Below are 27,444 nucleotides of genomic sequence, written 5' to 3'. Positions count from 1 at the left end.
TTTTAAGAAAATTCAAATAATGCAATTAGCAAGCTTTATCTAATGACAATAGTTCAAGAATTCTCATTCTTTAGAAGCATAAATGGAGCTTATCAAAACTGACCATATACTTAGTTAAAAATCATGTCTAAATATACCAGATAGTCTGTTATCAAATATATGATTTTCTCAGTCCATTATGCAATTAAGTTAGAAATCAGAAACACAAAGATAAATAAAATTCCTCATAATTATAAAGACAGACTTCAAAGAAGAGTAATTACGGAAATAAAGTCTTTAGAACTGAATTATAATTAAAATACTACCTATGATAAACCAATGGGACCTAATCAAACTGACAAGCTTTTGCACAGGAAAGGAAACCGTACAAAAAACACAAAGACAACCTACAAAATGGGAGAAAAATAGTTTCAAATGATTCAACTGACAAGGGCTTAATCTCTAAAACATACAACTTATCCAACTCAACAGCAACAAAGTCAACAACCCAACTGAAAAATGGACAAAAGACCTGAATACACATTTCTCCAAAGAAGAAATACGGGTGGCCAACAAGCACATGAAAAAATGCTCACAGCACTGATTATTAGAGAAATGTAAATCAAAACTACTATGAGGTACCACCTCACACAGGTCAGAATGGCCATCATTAACAAGCCCACAAATAACAAATGCTGGAGAGGGTGTGGAGAAAAGGGAACCCTCCTACACTGTTGGTGGGAATGTAAACTCATACAACCACTATGGAAAACAGTATGGAGGTACCTCAGAAAACTAAATATAGAACTATCATATGACCCAGTAATCCCACTCTTGGGCATATATCCAGACAAAACTTTTATGAAAAAGATACATACACCTGTATGTTCAGTGCAGCACTATTCACAATATCCAAGACATGGAACAAACCTAAAAGTCCAGTGGGTTAAAATGAATGGATTAAGAAGATGTGGTATATATACACAATGGAATACTACTCAGCCATAAATAAGAACAAAGTAATGCTATTTGCAGCAGCATGGATGGAACTGGAGACTCTCATATTAAATGAGGTCAGAAAAAGACAAAAACCATATGATATCACTCATACGTGGAATCTAATATATAGCACAAATAAACCTTTCCACAGAAGAGAAACTCATGGACCTGGAGAAGAGACTTCTGGTTGCCAAAGGGGAGAGGGAGGGAGTGGGGTGGACTGGGAATCTAGGGTTAATAGATGCAAACTATTGCCTCTGGAATGGATAAGCAATGAGATCCTAATGTACAGCACTGGGAACTATAATGTAGTCATTTACAACGGAGCACGATGGAGAATAATGTGAGAAAAAGAATATATATATGTGTGTGTGTGACTGGGTTAATTTGCTGTACAGTAGAAAACTGACAGAACACTGTAAACCAACTATAATGGAAAATATAAAAATCATTTTTAAAAAGATACCACCTATAAAATTTGGATGGAAATTCATAGCATTATACAATAAAAGAAGAATTTTTAAAAGAATGAGCTAAGCATACACCTAAGAAGTTAGAAAAAGAATAGGAGGTCTCTGTTTAAGAACTTAGCAGGTTAAGTAAGGATTTGGCATTGTCACTGCTGTGGCTCGTGTCTGATACCTGGCCTGGGAAACTCTGCATGCTGCAGGCGTGGCCAAAAAAATTTTTTAATAAAAATAAACAAATTTTTTTAAATTATTATTTTATTTATTTTTTTTTGTCTTTTTGCTATTTCTTGGGCTGCTCCTGCGGCATATGGAGGTTCCCAGGCTAGGGGTCCAACCGGCCTACACCAGAGCCACAGCCACGCGGGATCCGAGCTGCGTCTGCAACCTACACCACAGCTCACGGCAATGCCGGATCCTTAACCCACTGAGCAAGGGCAGGGACCGAACCCGCCACCTCATGGTTCCTAGTCGGATTCGTTAACCACTGCGCCACGACGGGAACTCCTAAAAAATTAATTTTTTAAAAAATTAAAAAGAAGTTAGAAAAAGAACAGAATAAACCAAAAGGGAATAGAAAGAAAGAATAAGGGGCAAAATAGAAAAACCAAGGTATTATAGAAAAAAAAAACAAAGGCAAACACTGGTTCTTTGGAAAGAAAAATGGAAAGACAGCTCTGATCACATTTTTTTTTTTTTTTTGCACCTTTTCTAGGGCCGCTCCTGTGGCACATGAAGGTTCCCAGGGTAGGGGTCTGTCTAATTGGAGCTGTAGCCACCGGCCTACACCAGAGCCACAGCAATGCGGGATCCAAGCAGAGTCTGTGACCTACACCACAGCTCACAGCAACGCTGGTTCCTTAACCCACTGAGCAAGGGCAGGGACCAAACCCGCAACTTCATGGTTCCTCGTTGGATTCGTTAACCACTGCACCACGACGGGAACTCCCCACATTGATTTTTTAAAGAAGGAAATTGCAAATAAGCAATTAGGAATGAAAAGAAGGCATGAGTCGTGTACAGCAGGTGTTAGAGAACGAGTAACAGAAGGCACCTTTGTGGTTGCAAGGGTGCTACAAAACGTCTCTTTTTGCCTTTCTGGGCTTTGGCTTTTCCTCACTGGTTGTTTATTTTTGCTTCACTCTAACATTTTGCCCTTTGAGGATGAATATTCCATTTATGAGGTAGAAGCTCCCTACAGAGGCTTGCGCCTGTGGAATCTCTACACTGCTTTAGTCAACAGGGTTGCAGAAAAAGAAAGACTGAATATTCAACCACAGAAGCTCAAAGAAAAAAAAACCCATCCCACCACAGTGCTCAGTGTCCAACCAGACAGTTCAGGTTCCTTTCCCCGTTTCCACTCCTAAGCATCCTAAGACTCTTCCAGGCAGGCAGAGGTTACTTTTCCCCCAGTCTACCTCTGTACTAACCTCTAGGGCAGGAATAACAGACAACTTGATTTTGGCAGTTTGCAGGAACTGGGGAAAATAGAATTTTTTTTTCCACTCTGTGCTTGTGACGAGAGCTCAGGAACTGTGGCTATAAAACTATAAAATGATGTTAAGATAATTTCTGCAGAAATTCCTGTCCAGCTAAGGGGCCAACCACCTTTTACAGGGGGGGTTCACAGAGATAAGGGGCAGTTAGCAGATATCACAGTTGCAAATTCAATCTCAGTCACTTGGGTTCAAATACTGCCTTATTTTCTGTTACTTCCTTTGAGGTTAAATCTTGATTTCTTCTGATGCATGGTTACTATCTTTATGTGCTATTTCTACCCTCCATGCTTTGTGTGACTGCCATTACGACGTCCAAAATCATGCCAATTAAGGTGTCTCTGAATAATTTTACACTAAGGAAGGGTGTTATTTTATATATATATATATATATAAAGCCCTAAATACATCGTGCCCTCACTAGGCTCTTCAGACACATAAAATTTCCACACAGTGAGAACATACTTTTTCCATAATGATCTGGCTCTTCACTTTCTTAAAAATCTGTGTGTGTGTGTGTGTGTGTGTGTGTCTTTTTACGGCTGGACCTGCAGCATATGGAAGCTCCCAGGCTAGGGGTCGAATTGGAGCTAGACCTGCCAGCCTAGGCCACAGCCATAGCAACATCAGATTGGAGTCACGTCTGCAACCTCCACTGAAGCTCGTGGCAAAGGCTGAGGATCCGGCCAGGGATTGAACCCATATCTTCATGGATACTAGTCGAGTCCTTAACCTGCTGAGCCACAAGAGAAACTCTGATCTGTCTCTTCACTTGAAAAATTAGAGAATGATGGAGAATTGGATGAAATACTAACTTTTTCAGCCCATCTGATTAACAGGCTGAATAATACAGAGATAGACTTTACCCCTTTCAATTAATACTCTCAAGGATAACAGGAAAAAGTATGTTTGGGAACAATCACTGCCAATTTCTGTGATCCAGCAGCAAGAAGAGTGAAGGTGCATTTTAAGGTCACTGAATTAACTATAACTTCAATTCCACCCTGTTTCTGGGGTCAGGTCAATGCAGTTTTGTGGGCTTTGAATGAGAAATTTATACTAATTACCACCACATTTTATCTATGATACTTATCAAACTAGCACACAAAATGCCACAAAATCTCCACGCCTACAAATGCGTTTGTCTTCAAAGTCTTGAGGTTGTGCAAGTGGGATGGAATCACTGTAGAGAACAAAGTGGGAAGCTACAGGTGGAAGAAAAGCTATTTCCCCCTTCTCTGTGTATGGTCCTCTCTCTTACTCTCCTTGCATGCACACACACTAAATACTATTCATCCATAAAAAAGAACAAAATGCCATTTGCAGCAACATGGATGCAACTAGATTATCATACTCAGAAAAGGAAAGACAAATACCATATGGTATCACTTATATGTGGAATCTAAAATATGGCACCGATGAACTTATCTACAAAACAGAAATAGACCTCCAGATATAGAGAATAGACTTGGGGTTGCCAAGGGGGAGAGGGAAGGAGTGGGATGGGCTAGGAGTTGGTGGTTAGTAGATGCAAACTGCTACATTTGGAACGGATGAGCAATGAGGTCCTGCTGTATAGCACAGGGAACTATATCCAATCTCTTGGGACAGACCATGATGGAAGATAATTTAAGAGCAGGAATGTATACATATGTATGACTGGGTCACTCTGCTGTACAGCAGAAACTGGCACAACACTGTAAACCAACTATAATTTTTAAAATGCAAAGAAGCGGGAAAAAGGTTTTTGTTTCCTAAAAACAGATCTATTCCCTTTTATCAGATGACAATTACACATACACATTTTCCTTCTCTGCTATGGCTACAGGAAAACTCAGAATTAACTTAATGCCAAATTGCTGTAACTCTTATTAATCCATGTTTTGAATAAATATGCTTTCCTCCCCCCATACAATTTTTTGATGTTACTTTAATGTATTTAAAATATTTTACTGTGAGGTAACTCAAATTCCTTTTGGAGTTGGGTGGAATGTAATGAAGTGTATAAAAATGGAACTCTACTGCCCTCTTTGTTTCAAGAATAAAATTCCTAAGCAGGGAATTAGGAGCAAGTAAAAGTTTTTTTCCAGTAATAAACATTTTAAAAAACCTGTAACTTTCATTAATCAACATACTGCACCTATCAATGCCAAAAACCATTTTATAAAACTAAGTAATTATTTTTAATAAAATTTCAAGAGATTGAAAAAACTACTTAAGTACTAAAATTACTAAAACTTAATAGCAACAAACATCGCATTAACTGGTGAAGTACCAATATTTCCAGTAAAGTCAAAAATAAGGATATTCCATATCATGACTATCATTCAACATCATTTTGAATAGTCTAACTAATGCAATAAAATTTTAAAAATCAGACATTCCCAATGCAGCACAGTGGGTTAAGAATCTGACTGCAGTGGCCCCAGTGGCTGCAGAGGTGCAGGTTGGATCCCCAGCCCAGCACCATGGGTTAAAAGATCTGGCGTAGGTTGCAGCTGTGCCTGGGATTCAATCCCTGGCCCAGGAACTTCCATATGCCTTGTGTACAGCCATTAAAGAAAAACAGAAACAAATGAGCAATGAGAACATTAAAAGACGTATACTTATCTTCGTTTTCAGAGTTGTATTATCTACAGTATCTGTATATCTATAGTACCTAATAAAAATCAGTAGGCGTTTATAAAGATGAATAGATATGATGTATACAAAAAGAATTGCTACTTTTACTCTGTATCACCAAAAGCTAATTAGAAATGCGGAAAAAATCTTCCTCTATTAGCTACAATAGGATAAATCTGACACAGGAATCTAAATGTGTCTCAAAAGAAATGCACAGAATCTATATTTAAAAAAACAATAAAATCTTATTAAAGGATATAAGACATAAAAGCAGAATGACATTTTCTTGGCTACAGACTCTTAAAATCATAAAAAAATAACCATCCCTCCCAAGCTAATACAAGTTAATTCAATACTGAATTTCTTAGGAATAATTTAATTGGCAAGAAAACATTCAACTAACGATGCCTTAATTATCTCACACAAAAAGAAGTCTGGAGAAAAGAACTACAAGGCTTGTTTGGTGGTTTCCGAATCATAAAAACCCAGGCTCCTGGTTCTCCGCCTTCTTTAAGCATGTTGGTTTGTTGCTTTATAGTTCCAAGAGGGCTGCTGCAAATCCAGACATCACATTCAATTCAAGAGAGAAGGTGGTGGTGCTAATTATAATTACACCTGCTTTTTTTAAAAATCAAAAAACCAAATGATTTTCCTGAAGTCCCGGGAGCACACTGGCCAGACCGTTATCACATCATATGACTACCTCGAGATGCTAGCGAGCTGAGGAAGCACCTAGCTCTTCCAGTCTCTAAGGTGGTGGAAGGTAAGAGAGGACGGTGGGAATAGCCAACCGAGTGCTTACACAGACCCCAAATTCTAATCAGAATCTCATTTTTCCTTTCAACTGTTCTTTCTCTCCAAGTAGAATGTAAATTCCAGAAAACTGACCTTGCTCATCACTGTACTCCTAGTGTTTGGCATACAGTTACCTGTTGGATGAATAAATAGCTTTAAGGCAAACTGAAAAATCTGCTTTTTTAAAAAATGGCCATTTCTAAATGATAGATGCCTTAGTGTGTTGTAACTATAACTTTAGTTTTCAGGGCTATGATTAAACACAAAATCATAAAATAGGGAGACACATCAGGTCTCACCATCTTCCCAATGTAAGAATCTCTGCCCGAAGGTGGCATGGCTGCCCATCTCTGGCTTAAATACTGTGAGTGAATCTCTCACAGTATGGCCAGAGCTTCCTGGGTATCAGGGAATGGCTGTGATTCTCTCTCTGCATGATCCTATTTGTGTTCATGAGAATTCTATGAGGAAAATACTATTATTTTGATTTCACAAGTGAGAAAAATGAAGCCATCTCAAAATTACATAGTAAGTGTCAGGGCCTGGATCAGAACCCAGGTTGACCTAGCTTCAAGTTTCACATTCTGAACCACTAAGCTTCATTATTCCCATTAACACAGTCTATCCCACTGTTAAACAGCTCTTTGCTAGAAGGTTCTTTCACTGGGCTAGGCCCAGTAGCCACTTCTGTTATTTCTGCTCTTGCCTTAAAAGAAGACAATTTTTAAGAAGTCTGTTCTGCTCATTGTCTTAAAAGAAGACAATTTCCAAAAAGTCTGTTCACTCTACTACACAATCACCCCCTCAAGGTCTCAGAATCATTTCCTGTCACTGTGTTATTTTGGTCACCTATTTTGGAATTATAGTCTATTTGTAGGATTTTCCCTTAAAATGTAGCATCCCAAAGGAAACTTTGAATCCTCAGATCTGGTTAACAGGATTGCAGACTATCCTGTCTATAAACTTGCCGTATTTACATCAATGCTAACTGAGGTTGCAACAAATTTTTTTCTGAACAAGGCTTGTAATAGTTTTGGCCAACAAACATTACAAATCTTTTACTGAAATGATTTGATATTTTTTTTTCTTAAACATGAAAATGTCCAAGGAAACCATAAAAATTTCTAACCTTTGGAAAATAGGTCACCTATAAACCAATTTCCTCAAGATGTAAGCAATCTGAAGAAAAAGTAGAAAAATTAAAAGTATGGTTAACAGTACAGCCTCAGATTAAAAAATAAAAAAAAATCAAAGTACAAAGGTCAACAGATGCCCACATCTGATGTCAAGAAATGCATATCATAAGCAGAGCTCTACTGCCCTCTTTTGTATCAAGAATGCAACACAAATGCTAAAGGGCTGAAAGAGTCAGGGTGGTTTGTGTGGCTTGTTTTCCCAACTAGGTAGCCAACTCCTTGGGTCAATGAGACTTGCTTCAATGTCTTCATACATCTGTCATTTTGTACTTTTTTGTTGAATAAATAAATCCGACATATTCTAACTTTTTAAAAAAAGACTTTGAGGAGTTCCCTTCGTGGCTCAGCAGAAATGAATCTGACTAGCATCCATGATGACGCAAGTTCAATCCCTGGCCTTGCTCAATGGGCCCAGGGTCCAGTGTCACCATGAGCTGTGGTGTAGGTCATAGATGCGGCTTGGATCTAGCATTGTTGTGGCTCTGGCATAGGCTGGCAGCTACAGCTCTGATTCAGCCCGTACCCTGCAAACCTCCATATGCCATGGGTGCAGCCCTAAAAGAACCAAAAAAAAAAAAAAAAAAAAAAAAAACAAAACTCTGATTCGGATTTATTTTGGTGAGTTTAAGAGAGAAAAAAAAACTGGCAGTTTCCACTTTCAACACTGGCTATCCAATCTATCCTGCTTTGAAATGCAATCATGTTTAAAACCAAAAAGGCCAAAGTTGGACCTTGTTTACCTTTAGCCTAACAGGCACATGGCTTGAAGCTGTCTTTTCACCTGTGACCTAAGCACAAGGTATACAGGTCTCCTTGGCTTATCATCAGACTGCAAACATGTTTTCTCTTGACAGACAAATATTCCACTTTAAAGACCCAATGTTCGTGGAGGTTAAAAAAGATACCTAAAGCCTTCGGTTTTCCAACTTAGAACATCCTACCTCTCTGCTCCCAGAACAGATCTAGAAAGTAAAGGGGTCAAGAGATTCCATTTCTAAGGCAAAAATATAGTTAGCTCATTACTACTATCATTTATACCCACCCGCCCTCTTAAAAGCCACGTTCAGTCTTCTAAGCAACCTCTAGCAATATTTGCACATTTCAGCTTTCACTTTACATATGAATGAAAAGGATATATTCTCAGTATCAACCTATGATTTCATGACTGTTGAAATTCTGCAATGGAACAAGAGATTATAAACTGCTTACAATAAAATCAAACTTTAACTGGAAAACCAGACTTTCCAAAATTTTTATTTTTTAATAGAAAATACAACATACACCTCATTCAATTAATTGAACCATTTAATCCCAAGGAAAAAAAGTGGAATACCATGAGGATGTTTGCTTTGCTCCCATGTTAGACATTGCTAGTAAAATATATACTTTCAGCTAGACACATGGAGCCAATACTTTCAGCAAGTTTCATAAGAATCTGGTGTAAAACAAAGCTAAATACATTTTGAAATGACAAAATCTAACCTATATTCCTTCAGAGATATTTGCACTTCTCATCCTAGCTTGAAAAACAGAATAAAAGCTCAAATTATTTCCTTTCATCCACATCGATTTACTATATTGACTAAACTGCATAAAGGTTAATAAAGTTGATGAAAAGTAATAAATGCAAAATTAAGGCAAAGCTGAGAGCTGGTCCCAGGTAAGTAGCATATTATAAGGACCTTTGATAATAAAATGCTTTTAATGTTTACTCGGACCTACAGTTTCCAAGGGCACATCTGTACCTAGTGCACATGTGATCCTCACAGCATTTCTGAAGGAGGAGAGGCAGTGATGCTCCCGTCTTACTGAAGAGAAAACTAAGGTGACGCCTGTGGATCACACGGCCTGATGAGTGGCACAGACACACTTATGAATGGCCTGGGAACATGGGACAGTTTCCTGTTGATGGATTTACCTCCCTAACTGCATCAACATATGATCCAGCACCAAAACAAGTGTTGAGTGCCTTGAGGTCTGGAAAACAGACTCCAGTCATAAAGGATGATGAGGAAAGTCAATCTGAGATTTTTCACATGCCACACAATTGACCGTAAAAACACTGAGACAGAGGGAGGCGGATGTGAAAGAGGGCGAAGAATATGTAGTACGGTAAGTTTCCTTCAAAACTGAGAATAATCTAGAACAGACCAAATGGTCTTAATTGGGAGGCCAATATTCAGACCAAAGGAGTAAAAAAGACACAGAGAAATAGAAAGGCAGAGAATTACTCATCTTAATAGCTTCAAGAGTTTGGCACACATTCCTCATATAGATAATTCTACAACTTCTACGAGGTAGACACATGATAGGAATGAATGAAGTGCATAAGAAGGAAGGAAGGAAGGTAAGAAAGAAAGAAAAAGAAAGAGGGCACTGAGAAGGGGACCTATTTTCAACACTACCCTTAAAAAACACGCCAGTTATTTGTAAAAATCCCTTTGGGTAAAGTGCTTAGATGCTAGCCATTTTATTCCTACATTTAAAGATTGAGATTAAGTATCTTACAACTAAAGGGCCAAAGCCAAGGAGAGCCTTTAAAAGAAAGGCTTTCAAAGTTCATGGCAAGCAAGTCACTTTTCACAGCTTCTCCACCTGGACCACGTGGTTTTTCTCCTCCTCAGTTTTTCAAGCTGGACTCAAACTGAGTCTTTTGCAAGGTCTCCAGGACTCAGACGTAACACTCCTCCCTTCACAAGTCCTACTGCACCTGGGCGTTGCCATCGCCGTGTTGTGTGGACTTCCAGCTACTCAAAGGCACAGAGAAAACCCTGCCTCTGCATGTGCGCATCTTCGGTACCTAGCACTCAGCGGGTGCTCCTTAATCAAGACCTCCTCTGACCCAATCTCTCCAGCAGCTCATTTTTTATGAAGTGCCTATGTGAAGGTTTATGTTTCTTATGTGACCTGCAAACCCGTGTTTATTCCCATGTTTATTCCACCTGCCAGGGAGGATGAATCCACAGGCAAGGTCCTGGGTTACCTCCTTAGTCCCTTCTTCCCGCCCCATCTTTCAGTAGTTACATTTCTTTCATTAAAATTTCCTTAGGCACTCAGGAGTGAAACTAAGTCACAAGGATGCCAAAAAGCCCTGATTCACAATGACATGAAAACAAATCTGGAGTTCCCACTGTTGTGCAGCTGCAGCTGTGATAGAGGTTACAGCTGTGGCTCAGATCTGACCCCTGCCTGGGAACTTCTATATGCCACAGGTGTGGCCAAAAAAAAAAGAAAAAAAGAAAACAAGTCTTTCTGCTACTAGGTCAGGTAAAAATAAAGAAACAAATCCTGGTGCCTGAACATCCTTTTACAGTATTTAACAATGAACGTGAGACTCTACACCTCCACATGAAGGTTCTTCAGCAAAAGAAACACTACGAACTGAAAGAAGAGAAGTAGCTATTCACAGGAACGTATTTCTGTACTTGCTTTGCTCCGATTTCTGCCACGTAAATGGCTCCAGTCTTCTGACTGACGTCCAAGAGATGAGGTAAGACCTGATCTGCTAGCTGGATGGTGCTGATCACAGAACAGTTACCGATGTTTCCGACCGGCGGCGCCGCCGCGATTAAGAGGCGGCTTAGATTCAGCTGGGCTATAATCAAACGCTTCCCATCAGGGGTAAATCTAAGGGAAAAGACATTTTACCTACTCAACTGGTGCGAAATTAACGTTTATTTTTTTCACCACTTGTATCCCTTGGAATGCTACACAACAGTAAGGACCTGCCTGCTGAAGGGTTCTTTTCAGGGGATTTAAAATCATCTAATTCTGCTTGTGGAAGGAACAAGAGATTTGTGATGACAGACTAAAAGATTAGCTTGCATTTTTTTTTTTTTTTAAAGGCCACAGTGAACCCCTGCATATGGAGGTTTCTAGGTGAGGGGTTGAATGGGAGCTGAAGCTGCCGGCCTATGTCACAACCACAGCAACTCAGGATCCGAGCCCTGTCTGAAACCTACACAATAGCTTGAGATAATGCCAGATCCTTAACTCAGTGAGGCAAGGGATTGAACCCAAATCCTCATAGATGCTAGTCGGGTTCTTACGCCTGAGCCACAACAGGAACTGCAGCTTATATTTTCTTAAAAAGTAATATCGGGGTACTACACAAAAATGAAACTAATGAAGAATTGACATTAGGCTGGGTCTCATGCTACAGATTCAAGACTTTAATTTTCATTCTCTTGCTTAAAGATAAACTGCACCTCGAAGGCAGAGGCTGTAGGAAGGCCCAGCATTTATTATCTCCGATACATGGATCCCATGGAGCAATGGGAGTTTATCCACTTTCATTCTGCCTGGGGTTTGAGATACGATCACGTGTTGTCTGAATACTTGTTTCCATCCCTTTTCTTCCCTGCTTAAAATTCACAATAAATGTTTTACACTTTCAGCTAGCTCTTCAGAGAAACTACCATAAACCAAATTGAACACTTTAAAACAAAAAGAAACAATTACCTGACTGCGGATGGCCCCTCTTCAGCGAAACAATCATTCCAAGCTCCTAACCACTCCCCGGTGTCTTTATCAAACACCTGAATTCTTCTATTGCCTCGGTCAGCTACCCACACCTGAGAACCCAAAAAGATACTGATTGGAAAAAGGTTATATCATAACGGTAAGAAAGAAAAAAAGGGGAAACAATGAATGTTTATTTTCATTGGTTTCATAAACACTCTCATTTAGGATCTAAAGGACCCCAAAGAGGAGAATTATTTTTAAAAAGGCCTATTTTCAGATAAACAATTCAAATGCAGAAAGGTTAAATACTTAGTTCGAAGTGAGCTTACAATAAGCAGGAGAGCCACGTATGGCCCTGTCTGTCTTAACCCAAAGCCTGGAACGCTCTGACTACTAAACACAGCACCTGCGTTACTGAAAAGCTGGAGTTCTCCACTGTCATTCACTCCTCTAACAAGTGTTTGCTGTCACTGCGGAGGAGAGCAACTCTTTTTTTTTCCCGCCAGGTAACTTCACTTATATTCTGTGCCTTTGTTTGTTTCTTCTACCCTTTCAGTCTGTTTTGCTCATTTCTAAATATCTGGGGAACGTCACTATAGAACCCAAGCATTTATAAGAGAGTAGGTGGGTACACCCAGCCCCAGAGGAACTGCCCCGACTCACCCGGACACACACACACCCACTCACATATACATGTGACAGACACGCGCAGACACGCATGTATGCACCAAGACCCATATCTACGTGCACACATGCACTCCAAAACACACACTCACAAGCACACGCAGACACAGTTCCAGACACGGTGACACTATACTTACCCGACCAACGGAATCAACCGTCACACTGTGAGGGATGTTGAACTTAGCGGGTTCTGTCCCATTTTCTCCACGTAGCCAGAGGATCATGAAATCTATAAATGGCAAACACATACGGTCAGAACAACACATGGAATACCTTGTGCATTTACACGTTGTATTTTAGGTCATTAAGTTATAATGTCATAACATACGATTCAATTATATCCCCAGCTGATTACACCTTCCTGGCTTCCTGTTTATATACCCACTTGTCTAATTCTTATATCTCACAAAAAAAAATTTAAGTTAAAAAAAATAATTTTTTCTCTGTTTTAAGCAATTAATTTCCTTCTTTAATGACTGTCTCCATGCGACTTTTGCACATCTCAAAATCACTGTTTAGGGTTCATGCTAACCTCTCCCTCAAATGGGCTCCCCTCCAGAACTAAGCTGGGCTTCAAAATTCACAATCTGTTTTTATAGGCAGGTCTCCTTTATAACCCAGCAGTGAGCTGAACTGGGCCACCCCACGCCCAAAAGAGCTACGTCCAAGTCCCAGTCCCCGGAGTTGTGACTGTGACTGTACTGGAAACAGGGCCTTTGCAGATGCAAGTAAGGGTCTTGGGATAATCATGCATTTAGGGTGGACCCGAAATCCAATGACTAGTGTCCTTTTGAGAAGAAGGAGAGGGAGATTTGAGACACAAAGATGCTCAGAGAAGGAAATGTGAAGACTGAGGCAGAGAGTGAAGTGACGCTGTCACAAGCCAAGGAATGTCTAGAGCTACCAGAAGCTGGAAGAGACAAGGAAGAATTCCTCCCAGAGCCTCTAGAGGGAGCAAGGCCTGCCCAGCACATCTCAGACTTCTGGATTCCAAAACCCTGAGAATAAATGTCTGTTTAAGCCACTTCATTTGAAGCAATTTGTTACAGCAGCCACAAGAAACTAATACATCTATACTCAATCTGTCTTCTAAATTTGGTTTTCTCTTTCTTTCATAGAATTTTTTGCATTCTTGCTCCACCCCCACCTCATCTCCTTCTAACTATCACCAACCAGATTCCGTTACACGGCGATAAACAGATGACAGAGCCCCCCAATGACATGGCTTACTGCAAACATATCCCACTATAGCATCGTGTCTGTGAAGAACTGTATCAATAACATCACTTTGCTGCTCAAGAACCTCAAACTTTTTATAAGCAAAATCATGGCTTCAAAATCCTTAAACTTTCAAACCCAAATCTTGTTTCAAACTATCCAACAGTGCATCCTAAGCACCTTTCCTGCTAATCCCACCTGCAGACCTTGTGTAAGAGCTTGTGGATGCTCTTCCCATCCCTCTCTTCTCCTCCCACCAAAACCAGGTAGTTCAAGAACTATTTCCTTCTGGTCCTACTTCTCCAGCCAATAGTAGTTTCTTCTTTGCCTAAACTTCTTTTACTTCAACAATCTGTCATGGAGTAGCATTTAATTGCCTCACCTATACCACACATGCTTCTGAAACAATGCTGAGAACAGGGAGCAGGAAATACAATATAACACGTGCTGATCAAGCAACCTGCAGAATATCTTGGCTCCTGAGTGCCAGGTTCCTACCCTTCCCATTTTTTCAGGAGGTGGGGCACATCCATGGCAGATGGAAGTTCCCAGGCTACAGGTCGAATCAAGAGCTGTTGCTGCTGGCCTATGCCACAGCCACAGCAATGCACGATCCAAGCCACATCTGCGACCCACACCACAGCTCACAGCAACAGTTGATCCTTAACCCACAGAGCAGGGCCAGGGATCAAATCCACATCCTCATGGATACTAGTCAGCTTTGTTTCTACTGAGCCACAACAGGAACTCCCCTACCCTTCCCGTTCTTAACTGGACTGAATAACCACTTATTTTTTCAGCACACTATAAATTTTCACTCTGCCTCCTGTTCATTTCAAAAGAAACACCTAATTTTTGGTGAAGAATAAGCAGGTCTGTTAGAATCATTTATTATTGGCGATCCCACACATCTGTTGTGAGCCACACTTGAGCCATTTACATAAACCTTCATGTATGACAGTTTCAATATACACTGTGAGCCACATCAGACCCAACTAAGTAATACTCTTACAATGCCATACGAAACTAAGCCAAGTACCTTGAGACAATTTGATCAATCTGTTATTCAATCCTCCATCTCCGTCTACAATGTAAATATCTCCCGTGTCTTCTACGTATAATTCCGCAGGGTTATCAAACTGCAAGGGGTTCAAACCAGTGCCTTTTTTGCCTGGTGTTCCCAAAATTTGAACAAGATCACCAAAGGAATTGTATTTTTTAACGGTATGACCATAGGATCCTATAAAGACAGACAGGCAATTTCACCAACATAGCCTCTGTACAAACATTCATGTTTTTCAAGTAAGCTGAGAGCAAACACTTGACAAAATTAAACAGCAATAAAAAGTTAAAAGGCTCAGATAATCAAATGTTGTATTAGACAAGCGACAGAGCTTTATTAGTTACAACCAAATCTGTTCACAAATTAAAATCTCAGGTATTCCAAAAGAAGTAGATTCTAAATCCAAATAAACAAAACAATTCGTTCCTCAGAGAGTGCATAATGTAAAAGTACTGGTACACCATTTCCTTTTTTAATCTTACGATGCTGAGTTAGTGTTACTTATAAAAGAAAATCAAGAAGGCAGTGGAAAAGGAACAATTTATATTGAAAACTCTTATTTCAGTCACTCACAAGCAGAGCTACAAATTCAGTAGCTCAGTGAAGAAGTTCTCTGTGACACAGACTTCTGCATGTTTATAAAAGACATTTATACCTATTTCAGTATTTTAAATATTTTTTTGAGATTGTTAGTTTATAACAATAGCAACTTTTTCAAATGACACTTTTTTTCTGAGTGAAAACAAATCCAAAATTCAGCCCATTGGCTTTTCTTTCCTAGGAAAGTTATCAATCTTTCCAAATCACTAGTCTCTCATCTTCTTACATTAAAATTTGAATTAAAATTATCTTATAGGCAAAAGTATAAAAGAGAATACTAATAAATAGGGGGAAACCATAAAGAAGTTAGCAGACATCAACTGGAAGGCATACCAAGAACTGGGAGGCAATCAAAAAGACAAATTGAAAACAATGGGCTCACTGGAAATAAAGTGAATCAACCTGCGTTACAATCCTATCTTTAAAATCGCACTTAGTATTATACCTGTTTTGGAGGCTTGAGCTAAAATGCGTAGCAAGAATAAGAGAACAAAACATAAAAGATAGCAAACTTCACAGTTTCCAAAGAATTGGGAAAAAAAAAAATACCAGAAAATTATGTGTTTTTTTAAAAAAATGGAGAGTACCTGCTGTGGGGCAGTGGAATGATGATCTGGCATTGCTGCAGCCGTGATGTAGAATTCGACCCCTGGCTCAGGAACTTCCACGTGCCTTAGATGCAACCAAAGATATTTTTAAATAAATAAAAATAAAAATGGGTAATATGCAGCTATGTTTTTACTAAAGAGTATTTATTCGAAACATGGGAAGGAATAGAAAAAACTGTCTTCAAATCTCTGTGTGGGAAAAACAAGCTCTATGGAAAGAATGAAGACATCATGCGGGTTTTTTATTTCTGGGAACCAGTGAGGCATTTTATAAAAAAAAAGATCACATGAATGGAAGGAATTCAAAAGGCCTCCTTTAACAGTGAATCCTGAAAAGAACAGATGTGCTAAGGGCGCTTCTTACAAAAACTGAGATCTCTGTAATTCTAAAATGGTATCTGAATTAGCCAGACTGAGGAAACAGGATGACTTTCAAGCCATGACCATAACTGGGCCAAGCCAGACTAGAAATACTGTAAGATCTCTTTTCTTCCTGAGATCCTTCCAGGTTACCTCTTGCATTGTTTGTGCGTCATAAGCCACAAACACAAACAGCTATCTCTGAAACCTTATCTCACAGCTATAAATTCAGCCGTGCTTACTTTGTTCTGCAGCGCATTCTACTAAAAACTTTCGATGGAAGGAAGATTTCGGATGTGCTGAGGTCAGTGGGACTTCAGAAACACTGACACCAGGAGTTTCTGCAAACCTCGCACTTTGGGCAAGAAAGTAGTTCTGGTTTCTCAGCACACTCTCTTTTGACAGAGAAGGGTGAAGGAAAATGAGAGGCAAGGACTCCAGTCATTAGTTTTTAGAGACTGCCATCTTATTCGGCTTCCCCAAAGAGGTTTAGTTATTTAATCCGACAAAAGTAACTGAAGCGTTTAAGAGAAAAGCCCCTTGAGAGGTTAAAGATCCTAATAATTACAGCTTCCCTGTGATATGACTTGATGCTACAAAAGCACAATTATATGAAGATTGAGAAACAAGGGGTTTCATGAATTATTAAAAAAAATTACAATTAGATTTGGCCACTCTGATTTTAAAACGGACAAGCAAGAACATGGGCAAAGATGTGACTTCTAGCAAGAAAATTTAATAGATATTACTACACATACCACTTCCTACATCCGTGATCCAGACGGATTGTTCATGTAGTGTACTGGCTGCAAATATGCCATGAGGTGTGTCAACTGTGTAATTCCAGGCTCGTAGGAAATATCCATCCTCTGTGAACACTAATACCTTTGGGATGTTATCCCCTCTCTAAAGGTACACAAAAATAACTGCTTAGGTAAGATCCGTTTTAAAGAGGCAATCTTTATGTTGGCAAAGAGAAACAAAATTTAAAAGTTAATCGAGAAATTCAGTCACGTTTAAAAAACCTGCTACGAAACCTAACAACATTATTATCTACCACATTCAAAACTAAAATGTTAACTTTAACTCAAAAAAACAAATTTCACAATTGGCAAAACAAACGTATATATGGACTTAATACTGGAAAACTGTCTTCTTCATGTTCATAACTCAAAAAAAATTTACTTACTTGGGCTACATAAACCAATTCGTTGAGGGAATCAACTGCAACACAAAATGTTGCTCCAGTAAAGTATTCTGAATACGTGGGCCAATCCACATCCAGCCGGTAAAGGATTTCCTCAGCTCTCCAGGAAAATTTAAAAGCAAAATGAAGACGTAGCGGGAGCTGCGTAAGAAAAGAAAATAGGAAAACGTTTTAACACTGAGACAAGCAGCACGTCGGCGGTTCGGCCCCCGGTGCAGGTTTTGAGCCCAGCTAGTGCGAGAACCAGCTCCAACTCCATCCCAAGACCTCCTCCCCACAGTGCTATCCACACACCCACCAGCCGTTTCCTCACAATCCAACTCACCGAAGAGCCACAAATATGCGAATGTAAAACCAGATATGCAAGAAAGAAGCCAGCGCCGGCTGCGCAGACCCAGAATCTCGCCATGACCAGACGGGAAGTCTGGTGAGGGAAAAGGATTGGCAGGCGGCTGGGGGCCACCGAACAGCCTCAAGTCCACGCACTTAGTCGCTTCCCGAGTTCCTAGCTCCAAACCCCTTTCCCTGGATGCGCGGGGTTCGAGAACGAAAAGGCAGCAGAGACCCAAGTAACAGAAAATCAGAACTGAGGTTCTGGGTTCCCAACTCGTTCCCGCCCCCGCCCTCATATCACGTGCCTCGTTTTACCCCGTGACCACCCTTCGGACCTTCCACGCTGCGGAGATCTCCGGTACGCCAGTATCGCGGCGCCCGTAGATATGCCTTAACAACTCCACATTCATTCTTTTAAATTCAGATTTAGCAATCACAAACTGGCACAATCAAACCCTAGAATCAAGGGTGTGACCCTCAAAAAATAACTTTTGGGTTCTGGAACGAACATTAGCTGCATCCAATTTCGAGACACCCAGGCATGCGCCATGGACATCTACATTCCCACACCAGGACCCCTTTAAAGTCGCTCCTGAAGGCGTGGCCTAAGCTGGCGGCGCAGAGTTGAGTTTACTCGGGTGCGACGGATCCTATTGAAGGCCCCCAGGAGCCAGGGGGAAGCTGTGGGGGTAACCAGGAAGGGCTCCTGGCGCTCTTGGCGCTGCGGTATTCGGGAGTCCCCCTACCCGGGAGCGTTCCCCCCTTTGCCCGGCTCCTGGAGCTCTCCGGCCGCCGGCCCGCTCCCGGAAGCGGTGGCACCTGGTAACAAAGAGCCTGCCAGGCCTCCGCTGCCCGGGCTGCGGGACCCAGGAGTCCCGAAGAGCTGCTGGGAGTGAGCGCTAGCCAGGCCATGAGGCCAGGTTTGCGGCTGTGAGAGGCGGCCGGCGGCCGAGGCGCTGGTGCGGGCCGGGAAACCAGTGCCTCCTTCCTTGCCGCCCATCGGTTTCGGGGCGCAGGTGCCTCTATTCTCTGGGCCGCTCCACCTGGAAAGGCGGCTTCACGACGGCGGCACCTGGCCGTCGGTTGAAGGGACCGACGCTCTGCCTCGGGCTGCGAACCGCGGGTTTTTCTGCAGGACTCAGAGAGGACCTGGCTCTTCCGCGAGGGTTCCTGCTGCTTGGTGTAAAGAAGCTGGGGAAGCCTGACGGGTTTCGTTTTTAGTAAAAAGTTTTTATAAGTCTCCATTTTTAGAAATTTTTGCAGCGTTTGAAGTACTCTACCTCTTCGCATCCTTTCTCCTGCTCCTTGAGTCTTTTTTTCTTTCTCAGCGGTAAACATTTTTACTATTGGAGCAGACGAGGGATGAACATTTTGTAATTGAAAGTGTAACTGTTAAAACCTCGTGGAGCTAGTAGTCAAGATGGACAAAAAGTCCTTTGAAACGGTGCTGGATGAAATTAGAAAGGTAATTGCACTTAATTCCTTAATTCTGTGAGCTAAGAATTCTCTTATTCTCTTTCAGGGACTGCGTGTAAAATAATAGGATTGCAAAAAGTTGGAATTTTAACGTGGAGTGTAGAAACGTTATTTTGATACATTTCACGATACAAACGGAAATTATGTTAAGGCTGAGATCAGTGCGGTGTTGCGGAGGTTGTTTTCAGAGTCTGGGTTCCGAATCCCGCGCTCTACAGATGATTTTTAATAGCTCCGTATTTTCGGATAAGTGATTTTAATATTTCCGAGGCGATTTCCTCATCTTTCAGTAACGTAAGAGTGACTGGGAACTAGAAATAATACTTAGAAAGTTCCTTTAATGGTAGTTATTATTACGGAAAGTGTTTTTAAGTCTTCAGAATAAGCAGACTATGTTTGTTGCCTGGGAGGGCAAAATTAGCGTCCTAATAAAAAGTGTAGCATTAAGGTTAAGGTCATAGGAATGAGCTTCACTAACCTGAATTTTAAAACTTTTTTTTTCCTCTGCTTTCCACGTTTTCGCTGCGTTTTGGGGCGATAGTACGTAGCCTGCCTCCCAGAATTAGCCAGTTCTTTAAGAGCGAAAAATAAGAATTTACAAAATTAAAACTGGAAGGACCGACTCGCCATTCTTATGTTAATAAGGGTCCTGGGCTTAGGACTTCCGGGCAATTATCTCGCCGTTTTCTTGTCTTTATGACCCACGACAGACGCAGGCTTGTTTTTGTGCTCTGGTGGTTATTATTTATTTCAGTTTGTGAATTTATTAATAAAATTGCCTGTGGAGATACTCTTTTACTTTATTCTCTATAAAGCAAGATGTTGTTTTCCTTGATCCTTTTTAAGGCTTTTTTTCTTTTTCAAATGTTCATGTTAGTTCAATTTTTGTTTGTGACTATTGAATGTTCTTTTATGAATGAAATTTCTGCTTTTGCAAACCCAGTTTGTCCAATGAAAGTCTGCAGTGAAATGTCAGCTTACTGACTACTTAGAATTTGCCACTACTTAGATATTCTCCAACTTGTAAATTAAAAAAAAAAAAAGATGACATAGTAAATGTTAATGAGGGGAATAAGGAATTTTCCAGAGATAATTTCTATTCTATTAAAATAGAGTAAAAAGATAGGCTTATCTAGATAGAATTACTGTTAGCTTTTTAAAAACTTCTCTCAGATTTTGTAAATGAGGTAAATTTTTAAACCAGGTAATTTCTTCCTGAGTTTCACCCTAGGTCTGTAGGTGACACTGGCTGTCATTACTATCATTGAAAACAAGGCAAGAAAGGAGACTCTAGGAAAAGAAACATGAAGGGAGAAGAAAGGAGGGGGAAAGCAATGTTTGCATTTTAAGAAGGGGTAATAATAATATTAGTCATTAATTATTGAGCACTTTCTGAGTGTGCCTGTTCTAAGCAGTTTCTCCAGGCGTTACTTGATTTGATCCATCTCACAAGCCTTGAGGTTTAGGTACCATTGATCATTTTACAGGTGGCAAACCTAGTCTTTCTGAGGTCTAGTCAGCTCAAGCTGACTCAGCTGGTAAGGGAGGGAGGGGCCCTGCATTCACGTTCGTAGTCAGGCTGTGTAACTACGGAGTGCCTAGATGCTGTGCCTGGGGCTACAGCGGGGCCTCTCGGGTGCTGGAGAAAGTAGTAAGACTTGACTTGGCATCAGCACCATCCAGGATGTGGGCCAGAAACATGTTTTTGATTGTGTCCAGTAATGGAAATAAATGATCATGAAACTCCCAAGAATACATTATCCAACATACCCTTCCCACCTCCTCTTCAGTGAACATTCAACTGTTTAGCTCCCTGGATGTATTTGCTTCTTTGGTCATAGTATCTTCTAGCAGAATGATGCATGTGGGAAGTACAAACATTGTTTTGTAGTGAAAGCAAATGGATTGGTTGTTTTTGAGGGACAAGGGGGTATATAATTGACCTGCAACACTGTCCATATTTCTATACACAACAAAAGGTTCACCACAGTAAGTCTAATTATCATCTGGGGACTGGTGGATTTTTAATGATTTTAATGATTGGTTTTTAGTCTGGTGTTTCCGTCTCTAAGCTTAGCAAATAGTTGACAGGAGATCATACATGATTTCATTCGGCTCTAGATAGTACTGGGTCAAGGCCATGAACTTCTCTCTGAACTTCCCCTGTGATTGAGGCCAGAATTTCCTGGATCTCTATTAAGTGATTATCTGTTATCAAGATCTACTCTTGACTATTTTAATCCTCACTGTAACTGAGGTGGGTAGTGAATGGTGTTCTCTTTACGAGTGAGAAGGCTCTTCGAGAATTTAGATGCCTCAGAGGCCGCATTGCCAGTTAGTGGCAGGCACACAGGTTGAATTCAGGACCCTCTTTGGCTCCTGGGTTCTCACATTTCTGTCTATACTGGGAGCCTGGATAGACCTTGTCTTATCCTTATTTCTCTATCATTTAGCACGTGCAGGTGTATAATAAATAATAGTCTGATAAATAAGTGATGTCTGATCCATTTAACCTGAAAAATGGCAGGTTGTATTGGGGATGATATAAAACTATGATTACCTTTACAGAAATACTGTATTTCTATTAATGTCCAATTTTATCTATTATAATTCCATTCCCTTCCTTTGTAGGAGTAAGTAGGGAGGCTCGGGGAGGGGAGGTTTCCTGCTTGAGTTTCAGTGTCTCCCCTACTTCATGGAACCTGGTAGAATGTCACATCACCATGGTGACTTTGCTGCCTCTGTGTGCAGGGGCTGCAGGAGGTCTGCCACTGTTTGAGTTGCTTAGGCAGTTTTGATAATAAGCATATTACTGTCCTGCTTACATATGTTAATTCTGTTTTTCTATGTTTTTTAGGCTGTTTTGACTGAGTATAAATTAAAAGCGATTGAATATGTGCACGGATATTTCTCTAGTGAACAGGTATCTGTTTATTTGTTTAAACAATATTCTTTTTTTTTAAACACTGATGTTCTGATTAAAGTCTGTTTACTTCCTGGTCAAGGTGAGAATTACTTTTAGTTTGCTGCTGTATTTATTCAGGGGCTTTAGAAGCTTTCAGTTTTAGTAGAAAACATCCCAGAATTTATAGTTGGGGTATTTTATAAACATAATCTGCTTTCATCACAATATCATATGCTAACATGAGTTTAAAATGCAGTGTCTTAAAAAAGCAGTTCAAAGTGTTCCTATTCTGGGCACAAAATCATAAGTTTGTAAGCTTCTGGTGGTAAAAGTACCCAAATTTGTATGGTATTTATGAGTCAGTAATTGCAAAATTCACTACATTTTATAAAACTTGAACAAATGGTGATATATGCTCTTATACGAAATCACTAAGTACAAATTTTGGCAATAAGAAAAATAAATGCAGTGTCTAATAAGTAGTTTTTATAACTGCCAGAAAACTAATATTTTCAGCATGATAGCTGAGTGGAAACTTTGACCCAGCTTAAGGGGGAGTTTGCTGATTTTAAAAAATAGGTTTGCATGTATACACACACACATATACAGAGAAAACCGAATTTCCAAGAGATCTTTGGAAGATACTTGATAGAAAAATGGAGCAGAAGTAGAAGTAGACATCTGGAGAACAGTTCCGGGAAAGGGGGGAAACGTGAATAGGTTGACAGTGGATGAATCTATAGATTGAGTCTGTAAACGCTCCAACTCTTCGCCTGTTTCTCAGGATTTTCAAAACTTAACTTTATGCCTATAGTTGTGCTTTCTAAATTCCTAAAAGCTACTTTGGGATTTGCATATGTTGCTGCCTATTCAGTGAGTGTTTTTGAGCTATCCCATTACTTTTCACAATCACTTTATGCTTTTTTTTAATTTAAATGTTTCAGAAAGATTTATAATTTCTCATAGCTGACAGCTTTTCTTTCCTTCTCTTGTGTTTCTGTGTATCTGTATGAAATTTTACGCAAAACTTACCCTTCGTGGAAATGTAATGACTTTGCTAAAGGCATGAAAAATTTTATTAAGCTACTTTCTAAGTGTGACCTTCTAAGCCTACTTACGTTGAAGCTTTTCCTTCCTGTATCAGACATGATAGTTCGTAAAGTCTTATGGTTGGTAAAGTGTCAGGTAGCATTTCCTGTGTATAGGAAAGACACTATTCCCATAAAAGTAAGGACATACGCTCTTACCAATTATATGGAAAGGACACACAAAACTCGTTTCCTATTTGTCTCTCCCTCCCTAAGGAGTAAAGAGTATTTTTACTCTTTTTTACATTTCTAGCGTTAATCTTACTTTTGGAATAATTGAAACCTTAATACATTTTTAGGAACTCACAGTAAAATAATTCACTAACCCAGACTGTATTACCCTCTCATCTTGAGTCTCTTTTTTTTCCTTTTGGGGTGCCCATGGAGGCAGTGAGTCCCAGTGGTGGTGAGCACGTGAAGACTTCATTATTGGGCTCCTGGTGCCTGCTCACCTCTTACTGGCTGTTGCGAAATAGCTCCCTCGTTCATTTGATATTCACTGGTGGTAGTGGGAGAAAGCCTGGCTGGCTGTGCTCTTAAAGTGACTTGCCGTTTAGAAGCTGCTAGAGGGACTCATGGTGACACTTTTAGGGAATAGATCTGTGGTCTGAAAGTAGCATGCCTTCCAGATTTGAATAAAAGAGTAGAGGTTAGTGGACCTGCAGTAAACCACACCACTGGCCACCCTTTGTGGCTGAATAAAACTATCGTTCTCCGCTAAATTTTTTTAAAGCTTTCCCTTCATGTTATATCTTTATATTCCTGAGTGGACATCTTATCTCCATATAGTACTCTTCCAGCTTTCCTTTTCTTTAGGCACTTTCCTTTCCGCGCCCCCCCCCCCCCCCCCGCACCTGATCCTTTATTTCTAGACCAATGTTGACCAAGACTTTGTGTGACAGTGGAAATGCTCTCTCTGCACTAACCATTATGGTAGCTACCAGCTTCATTTGGCTGTTGAGCCCTTGAAATGTGGCTTGTGCTCATAAGGAACTGACATTTCAGTTTCATTTGATGTGAATTTAAGCAGCTGCAGGAGTCTCCTCTGTCAGCACCACCTAAAACCTGGTGTCATGCTGATGCCTCATTGTCTGGGCCCAGGCAGCACTCTTTGAATAGTAATTCAAAGCACTGAAATAAATCTTGTAGAAATGTTTGCTAATGCATTGTCATTACAGCTAAATCAGTTCTTTGCTTTCAGGTGGTTGATTTACTGAGATATTTCTCCTGGGCTGAGCCTCAGTTGAAGGCAATGAAAGCATTACAGCATGTAAGTAAATTATTTTTCCTAAAGAATGTAGAATTTAAGTATTTTGAAGTTTCCCCCATTTTCTAAAATCCATCTCAAGTTGTAATTTGTTTGCGTTGGCCCTAAGTTTCATCATACTTTGATTATTCAAAATAGCTATGTTAAAAAGTTAAAACTTCCCAAATTTGAACTTAAGTTGTGGCTGCTATACCACTAAATTGTACAGAGTTCTAACTGGCAGATTGGAATAGGACGTATTTATAGGCAAGCAAAACATAGGCTTTGAATTCTTAAATATTTCTATTTACTTCCTTCTCTTTTTGTGTATCTTTACTCTCTTGAGTTTGGTCTTAGAAGAATAGCCAGACTGGTTTATACTTGTATCTTTTAGACCAGCACTGTCCAGCGAACCTTCAAACGTTCGGTGATGATGGAAATGTTTTACATCTGTTCTATCCAGTATGGTAACCATTGGCTGCGTGTGGCTTTTGTGAACTTAAAATGTGTCTCGTCTATCTAATGAATGGTGTTTTTAAGGTATTATTTAATTTTGATTTTAATAGGTTCATTTGGACAGTGTTGGTTTAAGAGATACTTCCTAAACTAATCTGCTTAAGAAAGTGTCTGGGTCTGGTAGTACCTCTATTCTTTAATAATTGTTTTTTTCCTACTTTACAAAAAAAAAAAAGAAGAAGAAGAAGAAGAGGATTATCTCCCCAATTGACCCATTAGCTGGGGGTGAAAATCTTTCTCCAAGGACCAAAGAAGCAATGCAATGTCCTGAGAGGGAGAGCAAAGCAGAGCTCTTCTGTAAGACATACTGGTGGGACTTTGCCTTTTTTTATTAGGCAACAAACTCATGACAAAGCTCTGAGGCCTGCTTGCCTGGCCACCTGCCTTAGAATTAAAAATCAGAGATGAGAAGGCTACACAGGCACACCTTAGTGCACTTATTTGAATTAAATTAAGTTCAGCCTCTTCCAACAAATCTGATTTGAGTGTTTTCACACTGAAGACGAATTTTGGCAGTTAAGTTACGTTATGGACATTTTCAAAAATTAAATGAACTAGATCAGTGGTTCCAAGGTTTTCACAAATATATGCTAACCTTATAAGGAAATCAGTCTTTGGCAAATATGTAGACTTCTACTAAAATTCATACATGTCAATTTCAAAACAGGCAAAGGGGTATGTAGTTTTGCCAGTTCTTTGTTGGTGCAGGAGTAAAAGTGTTTGAAAACCACTGCTCCAAATTTTAGGAATCTATTGGGTGTTGAATCTAACTGATCTCCTTATAGTGACTGCTTTTGAATGTCCTCCGCTGTTAACATAAATCTATAAATAGACCTACTTTTCAAAAATATAGGTACCCTAGTGAAATAAGCTCACAGTCCACACAATCTTGAAGTGTCACAATACACATTAACAAGGCTCTTAAGAAAGTTCTGCTGGGAACTACATCTAGTCACTTATGCTGGAACATGAGGGTATGAGAAAAAGGGGTGTATGTGTGTATGTGTGACTGGGTCACCTTGCGGCACAGTAGAAAACCGACAGAACACTGTAAACCAGCTATGATGAAAAAAATAAAGACTATTTAAAAAAAACGTTCTGCAGTAAAGAAACTTGTTTAAGCCACCTTTTCCCTCCCGATGTGGCTGCGAAATACCCTTGGTCAGTGACGCTGTGCAGCACCACGGACTTCAGCAGGAAGGGCTGATGGTGGCATACGCCTCACTCCAGCCAAGGAATGGAATTTTTTTCTAACTTCTCCAGTAGTGTATCTTCCATATTTGTAAATAGAGCCTTTCTGAGGGAAGTAGTACATGCACATTTTTTTCTGTAAGTGAACATACTGAGAAATGGTGGATTTTTAAAAAAGCATGTAAGAGAACTTACCTCTTCAGTTATTGTAGTTACATTGGAAAGGCCTAATGCACATGGTTGTTAGGGCTTAACTATTGATTAAGCAGTTTTCACCTCAAATATTAATAACATTTAATTACACTCCCTGCCCCACCAAAGGTAGTTTCTGGATGAAAATGTCTCATGTTGAAAATTATTTTTTATATTAATAGAAAATGGTGGCTGTTCACCCAGCAGAAGTGGTCAATATACTCAACTGTTTCACCTTCAGTAAAGACAAACTAGTTGCTCTTGAACTGTTAGCTTCGTGAGTATTTCTTTTTTTTTGCTTTATTGGAGAAAAATGTGGAAGATTTTTTAAACATCTTTTAACTCAGTGTGTGTTAATGTGTCAGAATTGTGTTAGTAAATGGAACTCTAATACAATCTATGAAAGCATAGGGTTGAATTCTTAGGTCTAAATACCTGATGTACATATTATACATGGTTATAACTTAGCAAGTTGTGGGCCTTATGGGGATTTTCATTTTGAGGAGGTTCTCTCATGCCACAGAGGGTTAGGGTTAAGGATCTGGTGTCACTGCAGTGACTCGGGCCACTGCTGTGGTGCGAGTTTAATCCCTAGCCCAGGAACTTCCACATGCCCGGGGTGTGGGGAAAAAAAAAAAAAGAATTACTTATTTTGATTTGTCTGCATTTTGGTGACTTGCTTTTGCCTTCCCACTCTGAATAACTTGAAAGGCTTGGTGATACAGCTGTAGGACTTAAG

At 40.0% G+C, this 27,444-nt stretch overlaps 2 protein-coding genes across 5 annotated transcripts in view; one reads left to right on the top strand and one right to left on the bottom strand.

Moving 5' to 3' along the window:
* Positions 1-18,398, bottom strand: part of NHLRC3 (NHL repeat containing 3) — a 164,706-nt gene extending 146,308 nt beyond the window's left edge. For 3 of the 4 annotated variants that reach the window (XR_007131390.1, XR_007131391.1, XR_007131389.1), the window contains exons 1-7: positions 18,084-18,398; positions 17,741-17,899; positions 17,310-17,457; positions 14,960-15,160; positions 12,840-12,931; positions 12,016-12,128; positions 10,984-11,181 (exon numbers count right to left, since the gene is read on the bottom strand). Coding sequence is in view for 1 of the 4 variants with exons in the window: in XM_047755861.1 (XP_047611817.1) it covers positions 10,929-11,181; positions 12,016-12,128; positions 12,840-12,931; positions 14,960-15,160; positions 17,310-17,457; positions 17,741-17,899; positions 18,084-18,167 (1,050 nt within the window). In the remaining 3 variants the exon portion in view is untranslated. Of the gene's footprint in view, positions 1-8,790; positions 11,182-12,015; positions 12,129-12,839; positions 12,932-14,959; positions 15,161-17,309; positions 17,458-17,740; positions 17,900-18,083 lie in introns of those variants that run through there. The other variant, XM_047755861.1, reaches the window with a different exon arrangement.
* Positions 18,399-18,700: 302 nt separating this feature from the next.
* PROSER1 (proline and serine rich 1) overlaps positions 18,701-27,444 on the top strand; it is a 30,312-nt gene continuing 21,568 nt past the window's right edge. The window contains exons 1-4 of the mRNA XM_047756046.1: positions 18,701-19,556; positions 22,425-22,490; positions 24,762-24,830; positions 26,888-26,982. Of these exons, the coding sequence (XP_047612002.1) occupies positions 19,512-19,556; positions 22,425-22,490; positions 24,762-24,830; positions 26,888-26,982 (275 nt within the window). The 5' untranslated portion in view covers positions 18,701-19,511. The remainder of the gene's footprint in view (positions 19,557-22,424; positions 22,491-24,761; positions 24,831-26,887; positions 26,983-27,444) is intronic.

This window comes from Phacochoerus africanus, chromosome 13 (genome assembly GCF_016906955.1).
Source record: "Phacochoerus africanus isolate WHEZ1 chromosome 13, ROS_Pafr_v1, whole genome shotgun sequence".
NCBI lineage: Eukaryota > Metazoa > Chordata > Mammalia > Artiodactyla > Suidae > Phacochoerus > Phacochoerus africanus.
This window is presented reverse-complemented; position numbering and strand designations above follow the sequence as displayed.